At 38.4% G+C, this 26,710-nt stretch overlaps 1 protein-coding gene across 1 annotated transcript in view; it reads left to right on the top strand.

Moving 5' to 3' along the window:
• WDR64 (WD repeat domain 64) overlaps window positions 1–26,710 on the top strand; it is a 71,167-nt gene that overhangs the window by 23,127 nt on the left and 21,330 nt on the right. The window contains 4 exon segments of the mRNA XM_040599380.1: window positions 445–555; window positions 557–577; window positions 3,268–3,347; window positions 10,546–10,685. Coding sequence (XP_040455314.1) covers window positions 445–555; window positions 557–577; window positions 3,268–3,347; window positions 10,546–10,685 — 352 coding nt within the window.

A 26,710-nucleotide genomic window follows, 5' to 3' on the forward strand; every position in this document is an offset into this window, starting at 1 on the left:
TTAATTTGGGTTTTCTCTGGACTAAATGGAGGACTAGCTTTTGTGTATAAATTAACTCCCCTTTTTCCAAACTGGAGTCAAGTATGATTTGCTTGTTGTTTTGTGAAGGAAATGCCATCATTTCCAGTAGGAGATCTTACAACAGAGAGGCTGCAGAGTGAAATTCCAGGGAAGATTTCACAATTGCTGTTAATACAGTTTGACACAGAAACAGCTTTATTTTTCCCAATTAGATGGAAGCACATTTGCAACTGCAGAAGTGCATGATTCAACCCTTTTTACCTATGCTTGCTTCTGAGCTGGAAGAGTGGTTCTGTATCTGCCCTGGATATTAAATGTTAGCATTGGTTGTGTATAATCTCACTGACAAAACCCCCGTCAACCTATGGGCATATTACAGTAGATGCTAATATATCATAATAACATCTCAATTTATACCCCTAGTCTTAAACACAAGCTACATGATGACTGTGTTATGAAAGTTAAGTATATTTCTGACCTAAATTGTTTTGGATCCTGCTCCTCAGACAGCATTCATTTATTTGTTTTGGGTGACAAAGCAACTAGAGGAAAACTTGTGAGTATATAACATCTGAAAAAACCAGACCTTCTGCTTTATAACTCTGCCATAAGATCAGTGCCTTGCAAGGTGCCATCCTGTTGTATCAAAGCTGTCTTTTCAATAAGCATTGCTAATACCAACAAAAATATGATTAAATACTTGAACATTTTTGTTAGCTTTTGATGTAGATAGGACTGTCCATGTATGTTCAATTACTCACAACCCTTAAAAATAAGGTATGTTGGCAGTGTCATCTGCTCCAGCTTCTCAGCAGGCAAATTTTACTTGGAAAATCAATTGCTTCTTTAAATGTATATCAGGTATCCATTTATTTTAAATTTATGTCCACACAAAAATATATTCAACTAGGTTTCATCTACAGTTTCAGTTTCACGAGCTTAAACCAAAAAAACCAAATTATTCTGAGGTCTGCAAAATGGATTTACTGTGCAGTAGGAAAGAGCCTATGGGCCATCAATACTATAGCTGATTCCAAGCCTTACTAGACTGTGATTTTGGAAGAGTTTATAGCCCAATTAAAAAATAATACAATAAATTTTTGATGTAAAAGGAACTATAAATAAAATAGAGCTAGAACTTTTCATTCAAATATCTCAAAGCATTGTAAACATTAGATCAACTTCACAGTTCCTCTGTAAGATACTTCCAGAGATTAATAGATTTTTAAAGCTAGTAGCAACAATTATGATAATCTGTTTTGTCTCTTGTATAACACAGGCCATAAATATTCACATACTAATTCTTGCATCAATCCAATAACTTTAGGTTTTATGAGTATACATGTGTGTTGTGGATGGGGAAGTGAAATATGAAATAATTACAGCTTGTCCAAGGTCACATAATATGTCAGAAGAAAAGCTGAGAAATCCTGTTTAATTTTGTTGGAAGTTTAGGAAAAACAGAATCAATTTAAGGAGAAAGAAAACAAAGACTGCAGAGCCAAAAGTATATTCAAAAAAGTATATGCTACCACCATACACTGTTTGTAATTCAGAACGTTAACTGCAAATATCTTGTTAGGTCTTTTCCATTTAACACTGACTAGAATTGTGTCTCTAATTGCAATAAATACATTTCTCTAAGTGATCTCATGCACTAGGCTAAATGAAATCATATTTAGACAACTGAAAAATTACACAGCTGTTAAAATGAAATTAATAGCCCTAAAATAGCTATGGACCAAATCACTTCAAAATGCCCATTCCATAAATAATTATGGTTGAAATATGTGATTTATTCATGCTAACAAAATAAATTTCCCCAATTAACTTTGCAGCAAGCGATTGTTACTGTGCTTGATGAGGGATGCAATGTATCTTGTCTCCTACGTGACTGTTAATTTTCTTTGTTGAATGAAAATTGTTGATGAGCAAGCAGTTACAATCTTTTATTGTAAAGTATCTAAAAAAGAGGGAGGTGCGCATGGGATCACAGGGTGCTTCTGCTGCAAGGCCATGATATGAGCAGGACTTCACACTGCTGGAACCTTATTCACACTGATGTCAGAAGAGTATCAAAACCATTAAAGAGCCATTAGACAGTTGTAGAGAAGTATTAAATTTAAGAATTAAAGGAAAAAGATGAAAAATCCTGAGGAAATCTTTCAGTCACATTTGAATCAATTAGTTGCTGTTTTATACCATCAAGAGAATGAAGTCTCCTCTGTTAGAGCTCTGGAAAGAAAGCTTTGCTCCCTCTAAGTAACAGGGAGCAAACAGCCTTTTATTTACACCTGCCTAAAAAGAACAAGCTCTTTCAACATTCCCCAAAGTTTCTAGAATCCTTTGTCAAATTTACTGTCATTCCCAGTTATCATTTTCAATATTAATGGCTACTTTTTAGCCTGGAATAAATGAACTACCTACTTGTTTGGATTTCAAAGAAAAAAATGTAGGTGTGTACTTATTTAATTCTGTAGAGTTTTTTACACTGACATGGCTTCCTGGCAGAGACAGGTGTTAGCCATGCTATTGCCAAATCACAAAATTAAGAAAATATTCACTTGTTAGTAGCGATGTATGAAACATGGAGGGACAAGCAGAAGTTGCTCAAAGGATGGGTTTAGAAGGGTCACCAAGTCAGTTTCACTCTGTGAAATTCCTGTGCTTTAGCAATGAATACAATAGAAAAATTCAGTTGAATTTCAGAAACTTGCAGTCTCTTCATGTTGTTATACAATACAAAATAGTTAAAATAGAGACTATGCTTTCTACAATGTATTATATGTAAGCAGCAGAAAAGTAACTGCATTTTCTTTAAGCAAAAAAAAATTATAAGCTGCAATAGACCTCCATGTCCAACATCGGCAAAGGCATTTGGTTTGATACTTTTCCTCAGTGATTAACTGCTTTAAGCACACAGACATGTGTTAAGGCTTATTTTTGGCAACAGCTACAATTTTAGGATTGTCTTTGGAGTATGACTGATAAAGGATTCAGGTGTTCAAATCAGAGATTTATTACTTTAATGGAAAGTGCACCCTGTTCCTTTTTTATTGATGCTAGTGTCACTGTAAGTCTATGTAACTGTACGTCACTGTTATAAATCAATTTGCTTATAACAAGAGATTGTAGCCATTATGCAAAGAGCTATTCTATATACTACAAAAAAGTAAAGTGGAATGACTGCAGATTGTATTTCCCCTGTGTTTCTTACCCGATTAACTGTTTTATTAATGTTTACAGACCTGTAAAGGAATTTTTTGTCCCTAGAAGAGTCAATGCCTTCACATACTGTGGGAAAGCAAAAGCTGTTGTCACCGGGGGTAAGTACCAGGGGTTCTTCCAAGAGAGTGTTCTGTTGTGAATTTTCTCCCCCCCCTTAAATAATACCAAACAAAGCTGAGTTAGTATCTTAAGCATATAGGTAATGAATTCTGTCCTAGATGAGAGGAATCAGAGGTCTTGCTTTTAATTGCTGGGAACCTTACTCTTAAAAGGTGTATTACTTGACAGGAACCTATCAAGGGCTTAGTCTGGGTTTGATTCAAGTAGTATCATGTTGTTTATATAATAAAACAGTTCAAACAGTATGTTAAACTACTCTAAGGCACCTTTCCAAGTCATGGTGGTGACTGTCTTGGCCAGATGGTACACTACTCCTTGCAGTATCAGCAAGGCTTCTATCCCTTCCTATTACTCTTTGGCCATCCTTTTCCACCTTAAGCAATCTCATTGGCCCATCTTAATACCTTCTGTTGCTCTTCTCTCTGATCACATTTCCTCAAAGCTTTATTGTTCATTCTTTCTCCCAAAGCAGACTGCAGAAATAGCACTCTGACATCCATTTCTTCCCTGTTATCCAATAATTTTATGAGCCTTTCTATTGCAGTGGTCATATTTCATGCTGCAGAAATGTGGCTGGAATATTGCAGCAGTCTTGTTTGTATATTCTGACAGCATGGTGCCCTGGAAGTGACATTGATGCTGCCTATCTCCAAGTCTTCAGTATGAGTCTCACTTAAAACTTTGTTAAAAATTGCAATAGCAAACATAGCAATTTTTATGTCTATATTTAACAAGGAAAAAAATGGCCAAGGATCTGCTGTCCAATCTTGATAATATACAAGCCAGTAAAATAAATCAGGGCAGCAGGGAGATGTAGATGTGGGAAATAGTGCAATTCAAGCTGACTTGTAGCAGTTTGCCAAAGGGAAAACTGTGACAGATATCAATATAAATATCAGACAGTTTATTGATTTTCTAGACACAAGATTTAAAGGGAAAGCAATAGGGCTATAGAAAGTTATCAGCGAAAATTCTGAATTTCAGCCTTGGAGGAGATCTTATTTACATTGATTACCTTGTCACAAAAAGTAGTCCAGATAGATTTACTGATGACAAAGCAGGAAGGCCCCATAAAATAGTGTGGTTAGTATTTCCTACAGGTAGAACTGGAGGATTTTACTGTAGTAATAAAACCAGAGTGAAGTGTCTGAATAGGACAGAAGGTCAATTACACATGAACTATAAAAGTTTCTCTTACACACCAAAAATTCTTCTTCCAGAAATAACAGAGGAAGAGAAAAATCTAGATAAGCTTCCTAAGAAATAATAGCCAAGGTAGGGCAGACCAAAGCTCTGCTTAACCCACTGTCCCCTCATTGACACCGACCAGCAATAAATACTTATGGCAGAGTATAGAAGTAGGGCAATTATGCAGCAATACTTGCCCCAGGTACCCGTGTTCATTGAAATATCTGTTCTGCAGGTAACAAAGCATTAACTGCTCAATTTAACACTGCTAAAACCTCATGTTGCACTGGAATCTGCTCTATAGTTGATATAAGCCATGTTTGAGAAAGATTAGCTGAATATGGAAAAGAAGTGGGGGAAACCTACCACAGTCACTAAATCTATCAGAGAGTCTAAAAAGTGTATTTTCTATAGCTTAGCAAAGTGTCAATTAACAAGATATATCAGTGCTCTCCATAAAAATATCAGGAGAACAAAATTAGAGCAGTGATGTTCTGGAAGAGTCTTCTGAATAGTGGCAGTTGCAGAAAGAAATACCCTCCTCAGTTTAAAACGGAGCTTGAAATTTTTGAAAATGTTAGATTGCATATTTGTCTGTGATGGCTGGAGGCTAGACTTGAAATGCAGGACCTCCTATCCCATCTAAACAACTGCATAATCAGAATATTTTAGGAGATTAACTTCCTCAATACTGCATTTTAGTTTCTCTTGACTTTCACTGCACAAAAGTACAGAAAGTATGGGCAACATGACAAAAATTGAATAATATTGTATTCAAGGATGCTGTAATTATGATTTGAAAAAGTGTAAGAATTGTACTTACTTCTAACAATCTTCCAATCTATTCCTGGATCATAAAATTTACATGCCCTTGAGCTGGAATCCTGTCTCGCTTGCTCACCCACCAGCCTTCATCTTGATGTTAACAAGCATCCTCCTGCCTCTCATCCTCAGTCCTGCCAACTCCCTTGAATACAAAAGGAAATTATTCCTGACCTGGATTACTAACAGTCACGGGAGTAAGCAGGGATGCAAGGCCAAAGAAAGTCAGGGTGGGATCATCTCTTTCAATTTCACTGTGAAGTTTAGATCAGCCAGGGGCTACTATGACGCTGCACCCAGAATTAAGAGAACTGCTGCAGCACTTGAGAGCTCCATCTATTAAAGTCTTCAAACTTTGAACTTTGTCATTCAGTACTCTATTAATAAAACACAGTGCTCACAATGGCACAGCAGTCAGACTAGAACACACTGTATTTGCCTCTATCTTGAAACCCATCTGACTCTTGTCTGCCTGAGAACAGTGTTGATGATCCAGTTAGTGAAAGAATTAAACTGTTTAAAATGAACATAGGCTGGTCTTCTTGATTAGGAAGCCTGCCATTTTACCTGTAATATACCCTAAAAATCAAAGGCCAGAGCAGAGGAAAAAAAAATCAGGAATCATAATACATAGGTTTCTTGGTGACATGCAAATATTTGCAAAAGCCATATTTATATGTCATATTCAGTAATTAAAAGAAATATCCAGCCTTTGATAACAGGATAACTTCTAAAGTATTCAGTGGGGATAAACATGCTACCCACTTTACTAAGCCCTAACCTATTGTTATTTAGCTGGGTATTTACAGCACAAATGGTATGCTAAATACTATACTGGGAAGTGGACAAATTAAAAGAAGTCACGTTTTAACACCTTTAGTCTTCCATCATTTATTTAGTTGTACCACCATATATCTAGTTGTATTTGAACATGCTCATCAGTTTTCCAGTACTGTGATGCAACCTAATTTTGCCTTCCAGATATTTGATAATTATATTAATGGTTTAAAAAAATAAAAAACCTGGTACAAAGTTCATTTTTCATGCTAAAAGCTAGACTTCAACCACTAAAATGATAAGAGCTTCATAGTGGCCTAAGATACGGAGCCCACAGTAGTTTAGAATAACTTTTCTGTTTAGCATTTTACATTATTATGTTGAATTGTAAAGCAATAGGGTTTTCTTCTTATTCTGTATCCATTTCAATTCCAACTATGTCTTAATCAGCAACTTGGGAACAGCTACAATTAAGATCAAGTTATGTATGTGTATAAAAGCTGGAGATTATCAGTTTTAAATGATATATCTACTTCTAACCCCATTAGTTCTTCAAATCCAGATATTGTTCTCCTGTGAGCAATAAAGTAGAAGAAAAACCGTTACTGATTTCTAAATCCAGCAGTAGCAGCTTAAGACTGATAAAAGCCCTCTGTGCTTGCTCAGTATCCTTTACGTGTTCCTGGCATGAGCAAACATGGCAACATGTTCTTTTTCTTTTACTGGCACTATACATTGTTACTGAAATTCAGGCATTCCCAGGAATCCTAGTTATAGAAATCACATCCCAGGACTCTACTAATATTAGCCCTCAGAAGCACAGCAGAATCTTTTCTATGATGCAGTCTAAATTTAAGAAGAACACATGAGGACAGACAAGGCAGCAAAAAGAAAGAGACATTGGTCAATATGATGAACAGATGAACTTGTGTTAGTTTGCCAGATGTCTAGCTGTTCTGAAGCAGTTTTGCAGGCATTTTAATCCAAGATTATTTAAAAGGCAGGCTTAAAGGAATGATAAGTTGTTTTAAAGAATAAGGGTGCCTCAGAACTCTCAAAACTAGCCAGCTGCAACAAGACTTTCACCATCCAATATGAGGTTGGCTTTAACAAGCAGCTCCCACACCTTGCCCTGGCACAGCCACCAATCCCCCACAAGGTTTCACAAGTTCATCTACTGTCTGTGCTGTTTCTTCATCTTCAGACCAGTCTACCCTGCTTCTTGCCTCTGCTGCATCCAAAGTCTCCCTTCTCCAGTCAACCTCTCCTCATCCAGGCTCCCTGCTTCTCCTGGGAGCTTGCTCCTACCTCTGGGGTGCTCTCTCTGTTTCTTCTAGATGTCTCTTCATCCAGTCCATCTCTCCCCTGCCCCTTAGGGCTATTTAACTACTTAGCAGGACCCACCCACAGCTGCACCTTATCCACATCAGCCAACCCACCGCCCCTGAAGCCAGCCCACAGCTGTATATTATCAATGTTAATTAACTCAGCTTCATTCCTCTATAATTCCTCTACATAAGGGATCCTTCTGTGTGAGAGAAGCAATATAGAAACTAGGGGTTATATTTTTTTTGTTTCTAGTTTATCAAAGAATGCTAGGCTAAGCCTAGCATTTTTCCATTCAAAAATGCTGTTGTGCTCAAGGAGGTTTCAACACCACTGAAATGCAGGCATCTCAGCAGGTTTGTAATATCACACAAACTGCAAAACTGTGTAAGCAGGGGAGGCACTTTGACAAAGCATCACATGTTCAAAGACGGTATTGGAATCCATAACATCTGAGCTAGAATAAAGCTGTGGTCATAGAATCTGACTCTTAAAAAGAACCCTAAACATGCTTTCAGAATTATTTGTCTTGGTAGAGAGAACATGGAATTGAGCCCATTATTATTCAAACCGCTGATTTCACAGACTCTTAAAAATTTTCTCTCAAATTTCTAGACAGATAATTCATCTTATTCAAGCTTGTCTTGCATGTGCTTAGTACCCCTGCCTTCTGTGTCAGGATTCTGAATCCCAGAGGCATATTTGGAGCACAGAGAGAATAAATGTTCCAGCCAATGTTCCAGTGAAGCAGTAAACATTAGAGCCAATCTGGTGTTAGTCCAGAAAGAGCAAGCATGTCTTCTATAACCAAATCCACCATTATCTCCACATCAGTAAAAGGATTGAAACTAAGTCACTATTTCTCATGGGAAGCAAACAGTATTTTTAATATAGGGAAAGGTTTTCTTTCCTAATTACATTTGTTCCTCCTGTTAATATCTTAAGTAAATAACATGAATTAGTGATTCTATTCTTAAAAGAAACTCTCTGTGCCACAATTGAAGGGCACTATCCTCCTCTTCATTTGTCTGCCATCACCTCAGGAATATAAAGAACAGGGCAATTAGAAAGAGTAAGAAAGAACCTGTTCCTCAAAAGTGCAGCAAGTAGGTAGGATGAGTTGGGCAGATACTGCCAACAACTTCTACCTAGTTCACCATTGTTTTAAGACATGACATTTTCCATTTGGTGCTGCTAAGGGGCATGTTGTTGAAGCAGTGTCTATTCCCTCTGACATTATAACTGATCTCACCAGTCTTACTGGAGTCTTCTGTCTGCCATTTTTTGTGTCCTTCTGTCAACCTCATGGAAGGTCTGCAAGCTGAGTTTTACTCCCATGGTCTTATTTTTCAGTAACATATACTGGCCTGATGACAAGGTTTCTGCTAACCTGCCAGGCATGTCTGTGATGGCCTAAGGCAACATCTGAGGAAGTGAGCACGGGCCCGCTGTGTTCTGCTCCCCAGTTCAAAGAGGCTTTGCAAACCACTTGTGCAATTACAGCCCTGGTACGATACCTCCTGCCACGGTTACAGCACAGACAGCTAATCTCTAGGGCAGTTTTGCCTGAAAGTCACTGAATAACTGAAGTTACTGCCAGTCAGCTACTTATCCATGGCTCCCCTTTTCTGTGCAGAAGTTATCCCTCCACTCTGCCAGTATAACTGTTTGCATGGTTGCATTCTCAATCACACTTGTGAAATGAGTAAGACATAAACCAAAATTACTTTCTGTTGTAGCTGTTTTAAGAGCAGATCCTTCCTCCAGCGAGCCTCTCTCATTTAGAGAGAAGCTACATAAACAGTGGAACCAATTTAACTGAGAGGGCAATAACGTTTAATGGAGGAAAAGGGAGATGGGGTGCTCCTAGATGAATCACATATTGCTGTATTAAGAAGGAAAGGACTAGATTTCTGGAGACAGAGAGAGAGGGGGAAGGAGGGACTGACCAATGACCATCAGCTGAACAACCTTAAGGAAGATCCCTGGAGAGCAGACAGTTTTCTTTGCTAACAAAACTGAACTGAGCATTGTAGCCTTGAGGTTGAGTGAATGTCCTCCTGAGGCATGTACTTCCCAGTCGATGTTTCTTTGGCTTTATGCACTTTGCTTTAAGCTGAGAGAAAACTAAAATTCAAACTGAAGTCTAGGTGTAATGGGCTGTTTTGTATATTGTGTGTCAAAATAGTGTTCAGCTAACTGCATACTATTCATACAATTGCACTGTTTGCCAGGAATTGAAAGCTAACATATAAGTTAATTAATGTCAAATTTAAACTGGGCTCATGTTCTCTTAAACTCCTGTGAAAAATATGAAATATTTCAGTGCATTAGGTACAGCTGTGTTTACATCAGTATGTAAACCCAGTTTGCTAATACATTCTTAACATCTTTCTGTTTTGAAATATTTATGGAAACTATTACAAAAATAGTCCCCAAAAAATCACCTATAATGCAGTCAAGGATTATTTCCTAAATTGTACGTACACTTAATGTTTGAAAATACAAATAAATATGAAAGGCCTAATTCTATTTTACTTCAAGACACAAAATCACTCAACAGCACTTACTGTTTCTTAACTGCCCTCAACTTTCCTGCCTGTTCCCCTTCCTGTTCTGCATGCCCACCCTCTTCCACAGAGACAGTCATCCCTTCATTTCCTGGCTAAGTAGACCCAAAAATTGTTTTGACATTTTTCTAGATTAGGTCTTTGAAACAAAAAAAAACCCTGAGCCCCAGCTCTATTTCTAATAAAGTGTTCTGCTCCTATGGGACTAGCACAGGTAGTCACATCCAGTGTCCTTGACATTGCCCAAGCAAAATAAAAAGACTTCAAAAGGCGAATCAGTTATGTACTTTTAATACAAGTTAGGGGATAAGCAATGAAAACATAAGCTGGAATCCAGCCCTTGGAATAAAAAATTCACATCCTTATGTGGGAGTTGCCTATATGTGGAAAGCAGAGACTTATCAACACTAAGCTTTCCATTAGGAAGCTTATTTGTAATACCAGTGACTATTCAGTCGTTCTGACTACTTTTTTTTTTTCCTTTTGCTTTCAGGTCATGACAAACTCCTTCATTTGTGACATCCTGCTATAAATAGTAGGCCTACAGAAGAGCTATCAGGACACCAATATAGTGTTGTGGACATTGTGACAAATAGAAAAGATCAACATGTTAAGAGTCTCTCCTCTGCAAAGGTAAAACACTTTTCTAACTACATGGAAATCAATGCTTTAAATGCAAGTAGGAATCCAGTTTTGAGTGAGTACCTCTGATAGTGTCTAGTCCTAATCTTATTGCTTCTCAGTTTGTTTATTTTAATAAAAAGGTGGAGTTTATCTTAAAATTTCCAAATTATTTTACATTGAGAAGCAAGAATAGAATGGAACTACTTGACATACTTTCTTTCTAAATGTGACAAAAGAATACTTACAATAGTAGATATTAACATTCCAGTAATTTCCATATTACTTTGGCAACTGCCAGAATTATAACATTACCTGTACCTGAATGCTTCATTCAGTAGCGATCACCTGCAAAAACTTCCTACAGCTTCATTTATCCTTCTCTCTGCCTGTCTGCCTACTAAATCCATAGGTGGAATTTTTCTTAAACTAGTGACTTTATTCATGTTCAAATATTGACCTATTTCTGAATAATGTCTTTTACAAAGATCCAAAACTTTGTCCATGAACAGGATACTATCAAAATCAATACTAAAACTTCTTCAACCAAATACTGCAAGATTCTGCTGGAAATGGATGGGTTTCTTTTAAGTTATTGGTGGAATCATGGCATAAGTGGTTTATCTCATTTGTAAAAACGACACTGTTCAGGAAGGAATAAAAACTAAAAATATGTGCAAAAGTAAATGAGAAGGCCCTGAAGGAGTATTATGAATGGCTATGGAGCTCTTTCAAGAGTGTTCTTATGCGATATTTTCAATATTCAGCAGTATCCAATATTTTCATTAAAATTTACAATGATGGAATAGAGAGCATACATACTAAATTAGCTAGTTGCCCCAAACTGGTTAAGGCTGCAGGCCCTGAGCAGAAATATTAGAGCTCAGAATGGTCATTAAAATTGAAGGTATGTTCTGTGAAAAATAACTCCTATAAAGCAATAAGGACTTAATATAGTTAGTGTACTAAGATACCCATTTATCTCAAAGGTTTCCACCTTTTTGTTGTGTTATGTAGGAAAGAGTATTGCGCTATTTATTCTGTCCATGCTGCTCCTCTGCCATAGCTGTTTACCACGGCTCATTGAGGTGCCAGGAAAATGACACGTTTTCATGTCATTAACCCTATTCTTAAAATAACCCACACCCTTCTAAAAGTACTACTAGCTGAAAATAAGTCATCAGAAATCTCCCATCTTCACATAATCCTGGAGCCATAGCCATTCCCCCTTCCTCACTTCTATAAATCTGTACATGTGTGTTCTATAGACAGCTCTGTACGTTGCTACAGGCATACCATTATTGCTGAATTAAGGAGGGTTTTGACAGATAGCCTGCAAGCTATACATGTAGGAAAAATGGAATAAAACATAAGACATGTCTTAAGGGAAGTGAGTGTACACAAATATATTTATAGAAAAGCAACTAAGTATGAAGTCCCTAGGGCAGTTAATGACCAGAAGATCTCTTTAGGTCCCTTCTGGATCTTTCTGTGATTCAATACAATGACTCAGAGGGAAGCAAAATCTGTTTTACAAGTCTCCAAGTATGTGGACACCTGATCTTAACTAGAAGTAGCCAATGACATCAGTAAGATCACTCATGCCTGAAAATGAATACGTTTTAATTAAAAGCTATATGTCTTTAAACAGCAATGTGAGTTATATAACAGAAATTACACTTTAAAAAAAAAAAAAAAAAAAGATAGATAAATTCCTAGACTTTCAAAAGTCAGGTAAGTCTTGCAGTATTAGCTGAAAACTGTGTCAAAAAAAAAGGGATCCCTCACAGAGAAATCTAAAGGACTTTACAAATAAAGTGACGATCACTCTGTGCCTCAGAGAATCTACAATCTGTAGCTGATATGTGATATACACAATAGCAGAGGAAGCTCAGCTGTAAGAGGATTGCTTCCAACACAGTTAAAGCACATTTGTGTTTGTATATACAAGAACCAGGTATTATACAAAAGTGTGCAACTTCCCAGGGAAATTTTAATGTTATGTCAAACACATAATTTGTTTCCACCTAAAAAACAAAGACCAATTTGCTTTCCAATCTGCCTAGCATAAGAAAAACCAAAATAGTTTTCACTGTTTTCATCTTTTAGTGACTGTGATATAGGAGGTTGCTAAAGCAAAACGAGGAGAGCCTATATATCTTCACTGAAAAGAAGTTAGAGATAGCAATGATCTCATGGAAGCATTGCAACCAAGGGAAACAAAATGTCTTTATATTCAACAGATTTTGCATTAGCTATTTGATGGAATATCAGAACCAGGGAAAAGCTTAGCAAAATTAAATGAATACTTTTTCTGGTCATTCCTAAAATTAAATTTAACGTAAAACATGTCAGATATTCATATTAAAATAAAAACTTTGTTATCATGCCATTTGTCAGCTAAAAATACAGAACAAGGTGAAAAGTAGAGACTACTCTTTTTTTAAATAAGGTTTGTAGTTGTTATATTACCACATTTGAAGGCTCCGACTGACTTTATACTTTACACCTATATTTCTTGAACGTTTCTTTAAACTTTTCTTAACATACTGTAAAGACATTTTAATGCTATATACGTTGTAAAGCTTCAAAACAGCATCATAAAGGTAAACCTAGGTCTAATGCACTAGAGAAATATTGTCCTCTGATGACAGAAACTGAAAGAATGTTGTAGTATTTCTCCTGTCACTGTTGGGTTAAACACTATGTTTCTTAATTCTCACCGGGCATAGATGGTTCTTATTTTCTGATGTAAGTGGTTGTAGTGAGAAAGTTATAGTTTCACATGGTGGACCATCGTTACTTCTGTCAGAGAACCAGAGGAAGTTAAAGAAAGATGGGAAATTTTTATACATCATAGAAGAAGAACACAAAAAACCTTATGTGTCACAGTAGAGAAACTTCTCACTACTTTTAGCTGTTCTTTAAAGGACTTAAGAAGCAGGTGGTAGACAGATGATTTACTGAACTTTCACTACATTTGCTCTGTACTCACGAAACCTGGCCTTGGCATGAGCCATTGCTGTATTTTGTGGAATAATATGCATGTTAGAATTAAGAAACTATTTTGTATCTGTCCTTCTCTACCTCCAACACTTCTCTTCTAAGCAGACACGTGCTGATGATGTTCAGTTCTGTGGGCTCAGTGGATCCTGTGGGCATCCCACATCTTTTCTGCTGCAAGCAGAGACTTTAATTGCTACAGAGATAGATTATGTCTTTCTGTTAAAATAAATTCTTAAAATGTTTTAAGATTAGGGTGATATGTTAACTGTCTTTGCCTTTGTTACTGGCGCAAGGATCAGACAATGGGAAGGGCTTGACAGTGGGAATAGGGGATATTCCTGTGAAATATATTTAGGAACTATTTAGAGAAAAAAATTTCCCAAACCGTTTTCTTGTTTAAGTTAGATTGCATATATTGCACTTCTGGCTTTCGCTCCCTAGAATTGTAACATGTAATTTCCTATGATCTGTTACATATTACTTTATGAAGAACAAGAGTTAGTGTTGGACAGATGGCTTTTAAGATATTATGTGAGCTACAATTGTGAGGACTAATACCCATGGAGGTAGAAAGCTAGAAAGTATATTCTTCCTGACTGTGTTTAAGAAAATCAAGTTGTCAATCTTTTGATACATTTTGTACATAATATTAACTTTCTGTATTAACAAAATGTAAAAATGTTTTAAAACAAGCATTCAAATAAAGAATTTTACTACCTTGCTTTGTGCTCATTTGACTCCAAAGGACTTTTAAGTCTGAAAAGACATACACAGTTGTACTCACAAGAATATCACCACAGCCTATATATAATTTATTTATACTGCAGAATTCAAAAGTAAAGGATCACATTGCCTTTTAGTTTCAGATCTGTGCTGCAGCAAAGGTTTGCAGCCTGAAGAAGTAACAGCTGAGTTAGGGCATTCCAAAACTCTGGTGAATGGTTTTAAAGGTACCACAAACGTTACACATCTTTTACAAAAGTACTAGAGGATTCAGTTGATGGTATTAACCTTAATCCCATGATATAAAGCATTAATGTATGCTTTAGTTTATACAGAAATCTAAAAATGAACGAAACCTACACCATGGTTTCACAGCACTAGTGCAAAAAATTAGAAATCACAGGGGATTTGTATTACAGTGGAAGATGATATACAAGATTATTAGCTCTAACAGTTTTAGCATCCAGAGCATGGAAAACAAAGAGTGGAGCCCAGGCGAAGGGGAGGGAGGTCAGAGTGCTAAGGAAGTATCAAAAGAAACATCTCGTGTGACACAATGGCCAAGGTCCAAAACAGATGTCTGTATGAAGAGAACAGCATGGTCACGCAGACCCGAAATCAAAAACTAAAGCTCCATAAAGGAAAAGGTTTCTCTTTGTTTCTGAAGTGCAAGTGTTCCTCAGAACGAGTAAATTACTTGTAACTGCATGCTAGATTAAAGGCAATATTGCAGTAATGCAAGAAATGTAGGAAAGTATACATACATAAAAACTGTTTTGAATTGTGCCCATTTTTAAGACCTTCTCTTTAACCGTATGTCAAAAATTGTAAATAGAAATAAGTGAAAGATTTTTAAGAAAGGGTCAGTTTTAGGCACTGAAGGAGATTGTCCCAGTGCCATGACTCAAATGAAGCAGTGCATTGTTGCCTCTTTCTTTTAAGGCCTTCTAGCATATGTTCTATCTGCACTGTGTGCAAACAATTGGTTTGATCATTGCCAATACTTCAGGTGTCTTCTGTGGCTGCATTTTTGCTTCTGAAATCTTCTTTTAATTTCATTTCCATGAGTTAGTCTTCTTCTTATGAAATAGAACTACGCAACTGTTTAAGCTTTTTGATCTGTGATGACTCGCAACAGTAAAAAAAAAAAAAGAAAGAAGGAAAGAAAAAAATATCTGATTGTCTGGAAGTCCAGTTCTGGAATATGCCAAGGATCAAGCAGACCTACAGAATAATTGTTTTATTCAGGTTATTTTTGAGATGCATGTGCTTTTTTTTGAGGACTGTTCTGCTTGTGTTTCATGTGTTGCTGGATGGTCTGACTGGATTTCAGTTGACCTCTTCTGACGCTGCCCAAGTCTGTTCACATGACTTCACCTTGTGAGCTAAGCGTTTCCAAAATTACAGAATACTCAGCAGGTCACTTGTGTCTACAGAGAAGTCCCATGTGTGTGTGGTAGGGGGAGGATGGAGGGAGGGACAGAGAGAGCGAGAAGAAAGGTGGAACAGAGCTGTGAAAGGGCTGGATCTGATGGGTTTAGGCAGGCCTTGGTAAATGCAGATCTCCAGCATAAAGAGGCTTACCATCTCAGACAATCTACTTTAAAAACCCACTTTTCTAAGTAGAAGACTAATCTCTATGTGCACTGAACCCATGCTCAGTCCCACTGAAAGTTACACAAGCTGAAAGCTCCTGATTCTGTAAATTAGTAACGACATAACCAAAGATTAAAAATACCGCAGAAACTGCATGAGGCACATTCATTCAGCAGAGTACAGTTTAACCTTTATTTATTATGCTAAATGTGCAACCCACCTCCTGAATGAACAGGAGAATCTGACTGACAATTGTTTTAACATAGGCCTTGCTACACTGTGTGTTGCCATTGAATTGCTGAAAAGGAAATGTGAGGCGTATGTGGATTATTTTCTTTAAATTAGATTTTTATGCACTGCAGTCTTTATTATGATAGCTTATAACTTCAGGCTGTCTAACCTGCGAATTTCAAGAACTCTGTCCAGCTCTCTCATTCTGGTGCAAAACCTGGCTGCATCCCTACTTGGTGTTAGTGTAAGGACCAATGTGCACACCATTCTCTTGCACCTTAAATCCCAGCATGTAATCTCCACTGAAATGGACCCAGGCATGAACAAAACAGCGATTCACAGCACTGTTGGTCCAGGTTGCCTTCCAGATTATCAGGGAGCAAGGACTCTGGAATGAACTGCGTCACACTATTGCTTCGGAGTACTATACAGTTCAAATATAATGGTAAAATCTACAGGTACCATTGGGGCACTTGATCTGAGTACTCTGGTCAAGGTTAGTTCTAGGGATTGTGCTCTCAGCACTGCCTGCTGTAAAACAAAAATAATCGGACACTCACATATTTGAAATCAATTAATCTTGTTTCTGTCAGTCCCCCTGTATATAAGGTAATCTTAAAGGAAATCATTGTTTGTCTGGTGCTGTAAACTAAGTATAAAAATCAGAATTACAGCTGTACTATTATAAAATTAATCTGGATGATATTGGTATAGCTATTCTTCAGGAAACAAACAACAAGATCGCTTTGGCCATCCTTCATTCTTAACCAGTCAAAATGGTGTTATGCAATCTAATGCATAGGCAGCTGGAGGTAGGTCCGGATCTTTCTACAGTCTCTTCTAAAAGGAGAGCTGGTGGCAAAATCTGGCATGTATATGCGTGGCTTCTTGGTTTGCAAGGAGGAAAATAGTCACTGCCAGTGCTGAATTAGACACCAGCTCTCAAACCTTTCTAGAATCATGAGTTGATGTAAAATGATCATCAGTCAAACACATCCAGGGAAAGAAAAATAGGATCAAGGGTTTGGCTTATTCTTCCCTAGATCAGTTCTTCTTGTCAGCATGGGAAACATCTGCTGCCTGAGCAGTGCTGTCTTCTTGCAGCACTTTGGGGGTTTTTGTGGTAGACCTCAATAGATCTGCAGAGGGAGCGCACTCACCTGGGTGTTCAAAATCCGTACCGTATTTGGTGGCAGACAAGCCCAGGACATATTGCACCAAAACTTGGAACTTGTGTGAATTGTTTTGAGCAGACTTCTTTGTTTACACTGGGGCATCTGGGACAGTGTGCAATGCAGTTTTCTGGAAAACACTGAAGAAATCTTCTCCGATATTTATTTTAAGTGAAAACAGATTGCCCTGAGCCAGTAATAGCAAAACAAATAGTATTATGGCAACAATTGAGAAACTATTTTGGAATCTGAATTCAAATGATAGTTCCATTTAAGAAAATTAAGATTCCTTAAACTAGTCTAGCACATAAGCACTTTGTTTGTGCCAATACTATAAAGATTTTTTGGTGGAACAAATTATTAGCAGGCTGCTGTCAGGCAGCTATTTAAAAATTATGTATATATTGAATCCTTTTATCACAGAAGTTAAACTTACTTTCTTGGTTTTATAATGTAAGAATATCTACAAATTAGGCACAAATTAGGCAAAGCCGTAGATTTGTAAATGGTTTCTATATGCCCTTTCGTCATTTGAATTAGTATTTCCATAGCAGTGACACTGAAGAAGAGGTGAGGGCCAAGGCAGGGATTGTCATAATCCCATACGCTGGACTTGCTTCAGAATATATTAGTCCTGGAAATTAATTTGTTCCTGATCTTCCAGGTTGTGAAGACCTTAAAGGTGACAGTGTGCATAGGTGCAATTACAGTTGTAGTCCACAGCTGTGTCTTTTTCTTCTGCTGTTCAGTTAAGTGACTTTACTAGAAGATCTGAAATGCTGTTGTGTCCTATTTGTTCCTCATCATAGGAACATGTTTCAAATCGTGTGTTGAGATTTCCCACAAACACAAACTATTCTGTGTTAAATTATATGCCACAGACCAACAGGAACCACATTCATCACAACTACACTTACAGTGTGTCTGTCCTGACTTACGTTTTGGTGGAAAATATTTCCTAAAAGGAAATACCGTTAAATTTGTTTGAAAGTATTAACTTGTCCTGTGTGTCATTGCACTAAAATACAGACTCAGGTGCTCACACAATACATGGATTCTTTGATAAAGGGTCAGCATGTTGCAGTTATAAATTAGGTTATTGGCATGGAAGTGAAAGTGTATGTATTTAACTGTAAATACAAATGTATATAACTCTTTGATGGGAATTATTCTGCAGACACCAGTGACCCAGTTTTCAGGAAACATTTTTTCCAAACTGGCTGCAACAGCCTATTACCTTGTTTTATGGCTGTAATTCCATTAATACATATAATTTGGGAGTTATAAAAAGAGGAATGAGTGATGCATTTCCCACTGTTACTGTTTTACACCTTTTCCGTAGGTCTGAGGGAGTGCAAAGTAAAATAATATCGCTTATTCTAGCACTGAAGCAATATCTTTTTTATTGACAAGAAATGCTTGTAGAATATGTAAGTCCTTTAAAAAGTGATATCCTTGGACTTGGAATTACAGCTAAGCAGCATCCTTGGATGTTTCAGGATACACTAGACAGACAGTGACCCAGGACACAAGTTGGATGTTTAAAGCCAGGCAAGGCAAGAGTGCTCTGTATAAAGGCACTTGGTCTGGCTGGTTACTACGTTGGCACTACAGCATTTTTCTACAAATACCAATAAGGCAATTTAATAGAAATCGCTAGCCTTTTTGTAAAACGGGCCCAATCAGCTGAAGAATTACTTCTATGGAATGTATGGTACTATGAGAGCGATCTGTGGGGTAGAGAAATAATGGAAAACTGACCTGACGCTCCAGCCTAGATAGAAGCCTGCTTCATAGGAAATCTCCCTGGGTTTATTTTTTTCCTCTCCTTCGTGTCGCTCATCCCTTCATTGCCCTTTCCTCTCTATAGTTAGTTTGTCCATTCTTATTCTTGTCCTGCAGCCTGAAGCATTTATTGCTTCATTTTTTCCATGTGACAGAACTCTTTGAATACATTCAGGAAGCATCAAGGAAAAAAAAAACCCAACCCACCCACTCTTGGTGACAGAGGCTATTAAACCTGGAGCTGTGGCAGGAAGCAGGTCATTATCTGAAAGATGATCTCACGCTCATAGCACTCCGTGGAAACCAGATTAAGGCCAGCGGCAGAAACCAGAGCAGCCTGCGTAGCCCTTTTTACCAAAAGCCTGTGAAGCAGTGACAGCTGCTCGCTCTGCCTTCGTGCGTGGTGGGAATTCACAGCTGGAACAGTGGAGGCTACAACTTCATGTCTTGCCTGTTGGAGTTGTCAATGGAAGTCAGTAAGCCAAAATTTGCAACACCGGTTGTTCCATTGATGTTACCAGAACACTTCCAGTGGTGGGGTTGGTTGAATTAGACCACTTAAGTGAGTCAAGTGAGCAAGGTATGAGCCTGTAGGCTTCAATGCATAAAAAACAGCCTCGGCTTTGTTTGATGATCAGGAGGGCTAGGGTAAGGAGTATATTCCCAGCCTTTATACCGCTGCACAGTATCATTTGTAAAAGCACAAACCCTTTAATTTAAACCAGTGAAGGGAATGTTCTTTGGTCTTTTTCTTTTTAAAAGTAATTTCTTTTTTTGGCAGCTAATACCAAAAGAGCAATGCACCTATTTACACGTGGCAGGAGAGTAGTGCAATGACCTGGGTGATTTCTCACACCTCCATTCTGGGGCATGCCCGAGTTTCATTCCATTCATAATTTCTTCAAAATCTGATGCAGCCGATTTGATGCAAACATATAAAAACCTCCTTGCTGAAATCTGTCCATACTAAATTTGTTATATGTATGTTAGTTTTATTCCTACAGAACCCAAGCACAGATTTTTAGTGTTTCAGGGAGAATAAAGGGAGGTAAGATACGTTATTAATGCTTTTTTTTCTGACTTTTGCAAATGTACTCAGACCTTAATGTTATCAGTCTCCAGTCCTCTCTCTCCAGATCTACTTAAAGGCAAACTGGCTATGCGATATTCCAGTGGGAAGTCATAAATATATTTTGCCTGTCTGGAACTGAGCAGGTGATTGTATCAATGCCTGTGTAGGTTGGTGTGGATGTTTATCAGACCTATTTTGAAAGCACAAGACATTGCTTTGAGGACATATTTGTAATACAGTCATTTGTCTTCCCAAAAAATGAGAGCAGCTGCTCTGGAAGCTCAATGTTTAATTTATGTCAAACCATTGCTAATCACGGCTGTTACTGGAATGTATTGTATATCAACAATATTAAATTTAATCTAGATAATTTGAAAAAGAAGCATTTGGGAAATCTACTCCAGTCATCCGTCACAGAAATTATGTGGCCATGTCTGTATCAGATACATTTTTAGTATACTGCTTTGAAAGTCAAAGTTAATCCTTCCCTTGCTGCTGTGCTTTTATTCTCTTTGTTTTATTTGCTAGTCCCAGATATGAAAAATTTGATTCTCCTCTTATACTACATAATTCTTCAAGAACATTGAATAACCTTCTTCAGGCTTTTCATGTAACAACCAATTTTCTGTATTTCCTGTCCCATTTCCCATTATTCAAATTACTTTGTGTCTCAGGTAGTTCACAAAAAAACTCCTACAAAATTAGCCTACAGAAGAGAAGACTCAAGGGAGAGCTCATCAATGTATATAAATATCAGAAGGGAGGGTATAAAGAACATAGTGCCAGGCTCTTTTCAGTGGTGCCCAGTGACAGGACCAGAGCGATGAAAACTGAAACAGTGGAGGTTCTGTCAGGAAAACTTCTTTTACTGTGAGGGAGACCCAGCACTAGCACAGGCTGCCCAGAGAGGCTGTGGAATCTCCATCTTTGGAGATACTCCAAATCCATCTGGACATGGTCCTGGGCAACCTGCTTTAGGTGGCACTACTTGAACAGTGGGGTTAGACAGATGCTCTCCAGACATCCCTTCCAACCTCAGCTGCTCTGTAATTCTGTGATTCTGTGGAAAAGTAAAATTACTTCAAATGCTAGGTCTAAGGTGAGAGCTTCATTCGAAGATTGGTTGAAGATTGACAGGAGGAACCTCACTTTTTTTTGAGCACTTCTGATGCAGGTGTTCATGGGCAGTCACTTCTGTCCTACACCTCTACCTTCCTGTTCCTGACCCACACACCATCTCAGTGTCCACTGAAACTGTTCTCCAGAGGTGTTGAGGGGTTATTTTATCATTGCATAGGAGGTCAGGTAGGTCTCTTGTCAGCATACCCAGCACACCATGCAGAGACAGATAGACGCTCTCCGTCATTGCATAGCACCCAGTAAATACCCCTCAGGCTCACTGCTATGTAATTAGACTCACTATTGCATATAACCCGGTTTGATTTCTTTCCAGCATTCCTCCATGCCTGGAAAAAGGAAAGTAACCTTATATATTACCAGGTTGATGGTACTGTCTGAGGAAGTGATTTGAAATGTTCATAATTTTGAACTTCGCCGAATTACTCTCTCAATAAGGCACTAGTTATAGTACCATCTGCTGCACCACATTGCATTAATATGCTTAGAGTTAAATCCTCCTTGCCTTAGCCTCACAAGTAATCCCATTGACATCAATTTGTTCCTAAGTCTTCTAATAACTACAGGGAGTTGTACTTTGCAGGATCACCTTCAGGGATCACAAGACACACAACGGCACTCTCTGCAGATAACTTTATGAAATAACGCAGCAAGCAGAACTGCAGTTTGACCTCTACTTCATGCCTGGGGATTTTTGTCTTTGACGGCTAGAATGTTCTGTATGAATTTGTAAATTTTTTCACTTAGACCATAGAGCCTTCAGTGACCCCCTGAAAGAATTGAGCAGCGTAGCAAATAAGGGCAGATAAACTAAACACTTCAACAGAAAATCAGCTTTAATTGTTGCTTACTCTTCCTGTCTATGCCTACAGCAAATGCTGTGGCTAGTGCGACTTCTCTCTGCTCCAAGAGTGGTTGGATTTTGGATATCCCTGCATGAGTATCTTCTCATAAATTGTTTTAAAGACTTGCAGCATCACAATTTTGTGAAACTGAGGAAAGTTGTGTGTCCTTTTTAAAAAACAAATTTTCCTTAGCTTACAAAAAGTATCAGGAGTGTGTGAGAGTCTGGAAGCGCTAAAAGGAAGCTACTGTTTTCTCTTGAGAGTTCTTCAGATATTTTCTTTAGAGCAGTGTTTTAAGGTCACTTTCTTATTCTCAACTAGGGATAATTTAATGGAATTATCCTTTGCCGGGGGCAGGAAAGTATCAGCAAATCCTAGACTTCTTTAGTCCTTTTCTATCTCAGTTAATTACAGACAGAAAGGGGCAGAAGAGGATTCGCTTCATCCAAAGTCAAAACATGTTTCCACAGTGGCCTCCTCATAACAACCTAGCAGGAGAGAACTGTTCCCGAATCTGAACTTTATTGCACTGAGAGCATGTAAAAGATTTATTTATCAGTTTTGTCTTGCCCTATTTCCCATCTTTGTTCTGTCTCCCTCTGCTGCTCCCATTTTAGTTGGTAAGATGAATCTTTTGCTCTTTGTCTGTCTCTGTGTGTGAATTAAGAAAAATACAACAGAAGGGTGTTGCTGGTTTTACATGTTCATAAAACATTGGGTTTAGACCAGATGGCAAATATAGTTCAGGCTTTTTTTTGTGTTCTGAGTTTTAGGGCTTGAAGGTGCTTGAGAGAAGTGTTTAAGTATGCAAATATGCACATTTAATTTTTTTTAAGGGATCTCAGAAGGCTTTAGCAAGAACTCCCACTGAATTCTGAGGGATTTCGTTCCCAGTTTTGCTTACTGTCTGTGGAAATCCCATCTGTAACTATGTGGTTTTTCCATTGGGTTGAAAAATAAAAGACACAAGGAAGAGCACCCCGGAACAGAGGGAACTGATGTAGGCTGAGGTCCCGGAGGGGACAATAGGGTAGTTTGCTGAAGCTGTTGCAGCCGAGGTAGGGAAGAGAGGCAGCGTGCATTCCTCCAGTGCCCCTCTGTCCCTCTTCCCAGCTATGTGGAGGAGGCTGGCCACCACGTGGGAGCACAGGCAAGAATCCCTGCCCTGCTAACTCTTTAAAAAGGCATATCTGTGGGCTAAGGCCAAGTCTGCTAGCACCCAAACTGAATCAACAAGTCCTTCAAGAATAATGTAAGCCAGTGTGGTAGATATAATGTTGCTGTAAGTATAGCTCATCTTCTGCAAGGTGGAAATACCGGGAAGGAAAGAATTTGTTTCCAAAAGCACTTGAATCTCCTTCTCTCCGCACTCAGCCTCCTCCATAATACATTGGTTTTGCTTGTGTATATAGTCTGTATTCCGTGAGTTCAGAATACACAGTCTAGAAGCATTTTGCCATAAAGAACACTTTCAGAGGGCTTTAGGGTTTCCTGCCATTTGCCAGGCTGCTGTGGGAAGTTCTTCAATAAATAAGTAGAACGATAAAGTTACTATGAACAAAACATTCCCCAGGCAACTCCCCCTGATCTGCAAATGAGCACGCCTTCTGCTGCCGCTCCTCGCGCATGAATTCACGCACAGCCATGTGTGCTGATGCAGATGAACAGCGGTGACATCCTATCTCGCGGCCACGCTGGTGATGTCTTGTGGGGGGGTTACTCAGGCGGAACAGTGGTTTATGTCGTGTCCCCATCCCTGCCCACAGGCTGGGCAAGGAAGAAGGCCAGGAGGAAGGGAAGGGAGCTATGAATGCTGTGACATCTCCAGGGTTTTGCTGTCGCTTTAAGCACCTGCATTTTCTTTAATGTGGTACTGGCGTTAATAGCTAAACAAGCAGCAAGAAGTAGTGCAAGAGGCTCTTACTTATATTCACTTGTGCTGTAAACCCATCTCCTTATTGTTTTGAAAAAATGTCAGATTTATGTTTCAGTTGTTGACCAATTTCACTTGAATAGCCCGTGAGATTATTAGAATTGTCCGGTTTCAGTTTTGTTTTGTATAATTTCACTAACTTTATAACAGATCTGGGTGTTGTTTATGAAAGCATCGTTATACCTCTGTTCACTGACTTACTTTTTTCACCTGACCAGAGTATCTCCATAGGTACCTATCCCTGATTAACCTGCAGCTCTTACAGCTGTCTGTACACGCTAATTGTGCCTGTGCCAGAGCTGAGCTGCAACACCGCCCTAACTTTCTCACCTTTCATCACCAATTCTTTCTATTTTTGCTGGTCTACTGTCAGCTGGATGAAGCTTTCATCATTTTTTCTATCCAACCGGATTTCCTTTTTCAAGCCTTCTCACTGCCTATTTCTTTCTTTGTATGCTTTAGAAATTGCATGTCTGAGTAAACTCCTGAAACGTAATCAGAAGGCTATCCCAGGAACATGACGGAACGGTTCCTCTGACTCCACACTGGCTCAGAGAAGAAGTTCTTTAGAGCCTTTTCCTTTTGAATTTCCCTGAAGATAAATATTCAGGAGACATTTTCTTCTACTTAAAATTCTGAAACAGTCATATTAACTTCTCTTTGGTGCCAGAGGTGGTCTGTTTAAACACTGGTTGATGCATCTGTTTCTTCCCGTCCTTTTCAGAATTTTGCTGGATCCCCTGTAACTTCCTTTAAAATCAGGTTCATGAAGGAAATTTCAATAATCTCAAAACCTGTGTATCTCCCTGAATAATTTCCACCCATTATGTCTCCCTTATTTTTATTCTGCAGACAGTAAACAATTTTCTGTTTGTTGGAGGCTTTTTTTGGACAACAATGTTTTTTCTAAGCTGAGATCTTCTTTTAAGTGGAAAAAAGAGAGAGACTTCCACATTTTATAACATCCAGAGTCACAAACGTTCATTCTCAATTGTACACTGTGTGTCTTTGGAGGAAATAATTCCTGGCAATTGCAATCAACTTGTCATAACATGAACATATGCACAAGTGAAGTCTTGCTCGTTATCAAAAGCATTTTTAAGGACATGACATACTGCCTATGAATTCTAATGGGCACACGCTCTATTCAATGGAAAAATACATACATTTTATAATGAAGGGAACAGGCTATGATGAGGAAAGCTGAAATAGTCAAAACCAGTTCGTTATGTTTCAGACTATGATTTGCTGTGTGTCATTTGGGAAACACCTTGCTTTCTCTGTTTATAGGTGTGAAATAATTTTTTTTTCCTGAAATAGTTATATTTTAAAAAAAGAAAAAGTTTGAGTTTTACATGATCAAGTGGACAAGACACAAGTGGTACTCTGCAGATGTAAAATTATCTAATCCCAGACTTGCAGAGACAGTTATTTCCCAGGGATGTTCTAGGTTTTCAAAGATTTTTTTTTATTAAAGGTGAGTAACATCATGGAACTGAATTTTCTGAGTTTTCAGCAGTGAATTTGATTGTAGCTGGTTTTTTTATGAGGCTGACAGATTGTTCCTGTTCTTTCCTCAGAGTTCTTCCCGTCAGATTTCTAGCTTGGCATTAGGCAAGATGTGCTAAAAGCAAATCAAGTGTCTTTAACAATAATATAATCCATCTCTATTCTACCAGTCACCAGCATTTCTAGGTCAGTAGCACCCTGACTGTGCTGAATTTGAGTTACGCATCAGACAGTAGTTTCTAGCATTTCTGATATAAGACTGGCTGTAAAGTAATTTCCTGAGGCATAACTTGTTAATGGCCTTATAAGTAGCTTATGTCGTTAAAAATGTTATTAAATCCTATGACAGTGTCCGAGAGAGCTCTACAGTCTTTGTTCTGGCTAATCTCTTTTAAGTTTTTCTAAGGTGCTGCTATCTAATGTATCAGTCAGAAATGAAAACCAGGTATTTTTTTCAGAGATTTCAGAAACTTCCAGTCTTGCTCTTCCAATTCTACATGCTTTTTTCTGTCGCAATGGTCATCAGTTATGAACAGATGCTCATGCCGGTTTCAAGAGGCTTACTGGATGGTCTTTCCACAACGGGCAAGTGAATGTACCAATACAGCCGCTTTTACCTGTGGGCAAATTAAGTAGGTCTTCAGGAATCTAATGGAAGAATCTGCCCCGAGTCTGTCAGCTGCAGACCTCTCTGGACTTGGACCTGCCTTTACCGTAACGTTTGTCACCACACAAGAGATCCTGGGATGAATCAGAGAAATGGCAGTGGATTTCCCGAGGATTTCCCCCGCCACCTCCCCTCTTCAGATCTCCCAAAATTATCACTCTTTCAGAGGAACAGCAGCCCAGCCCCAGTCAGGGCAGGCTGGCTGCCTCATGCTTCCTGGACAAGGCTGTGGTCCTGCGTCAGGATCACCTAAGAAAAGCCACTGAGATCTCAGCTGAATGACAAATTAAGAAAAAAAACTGGGAGAGGAAGACCTCCAGGGACGAGCACAAGAAGCAGAATTATTCATGTGAAATTTGTC

This window comes from Falco naumanni, chromosome 6, assembly GCF_017639655.2.
Source record: "Falco naumanni isolate bFalNau1 chromosome 6, bFalNau1.pat, whole genome shotgun sequence".
In the NCBI taxonomy this organism is placed as follows: Eukaryota; Metazoa; Chordata; class Aves; order Falconiformes; family Falconidae; genus Falco; species Falco naumanni.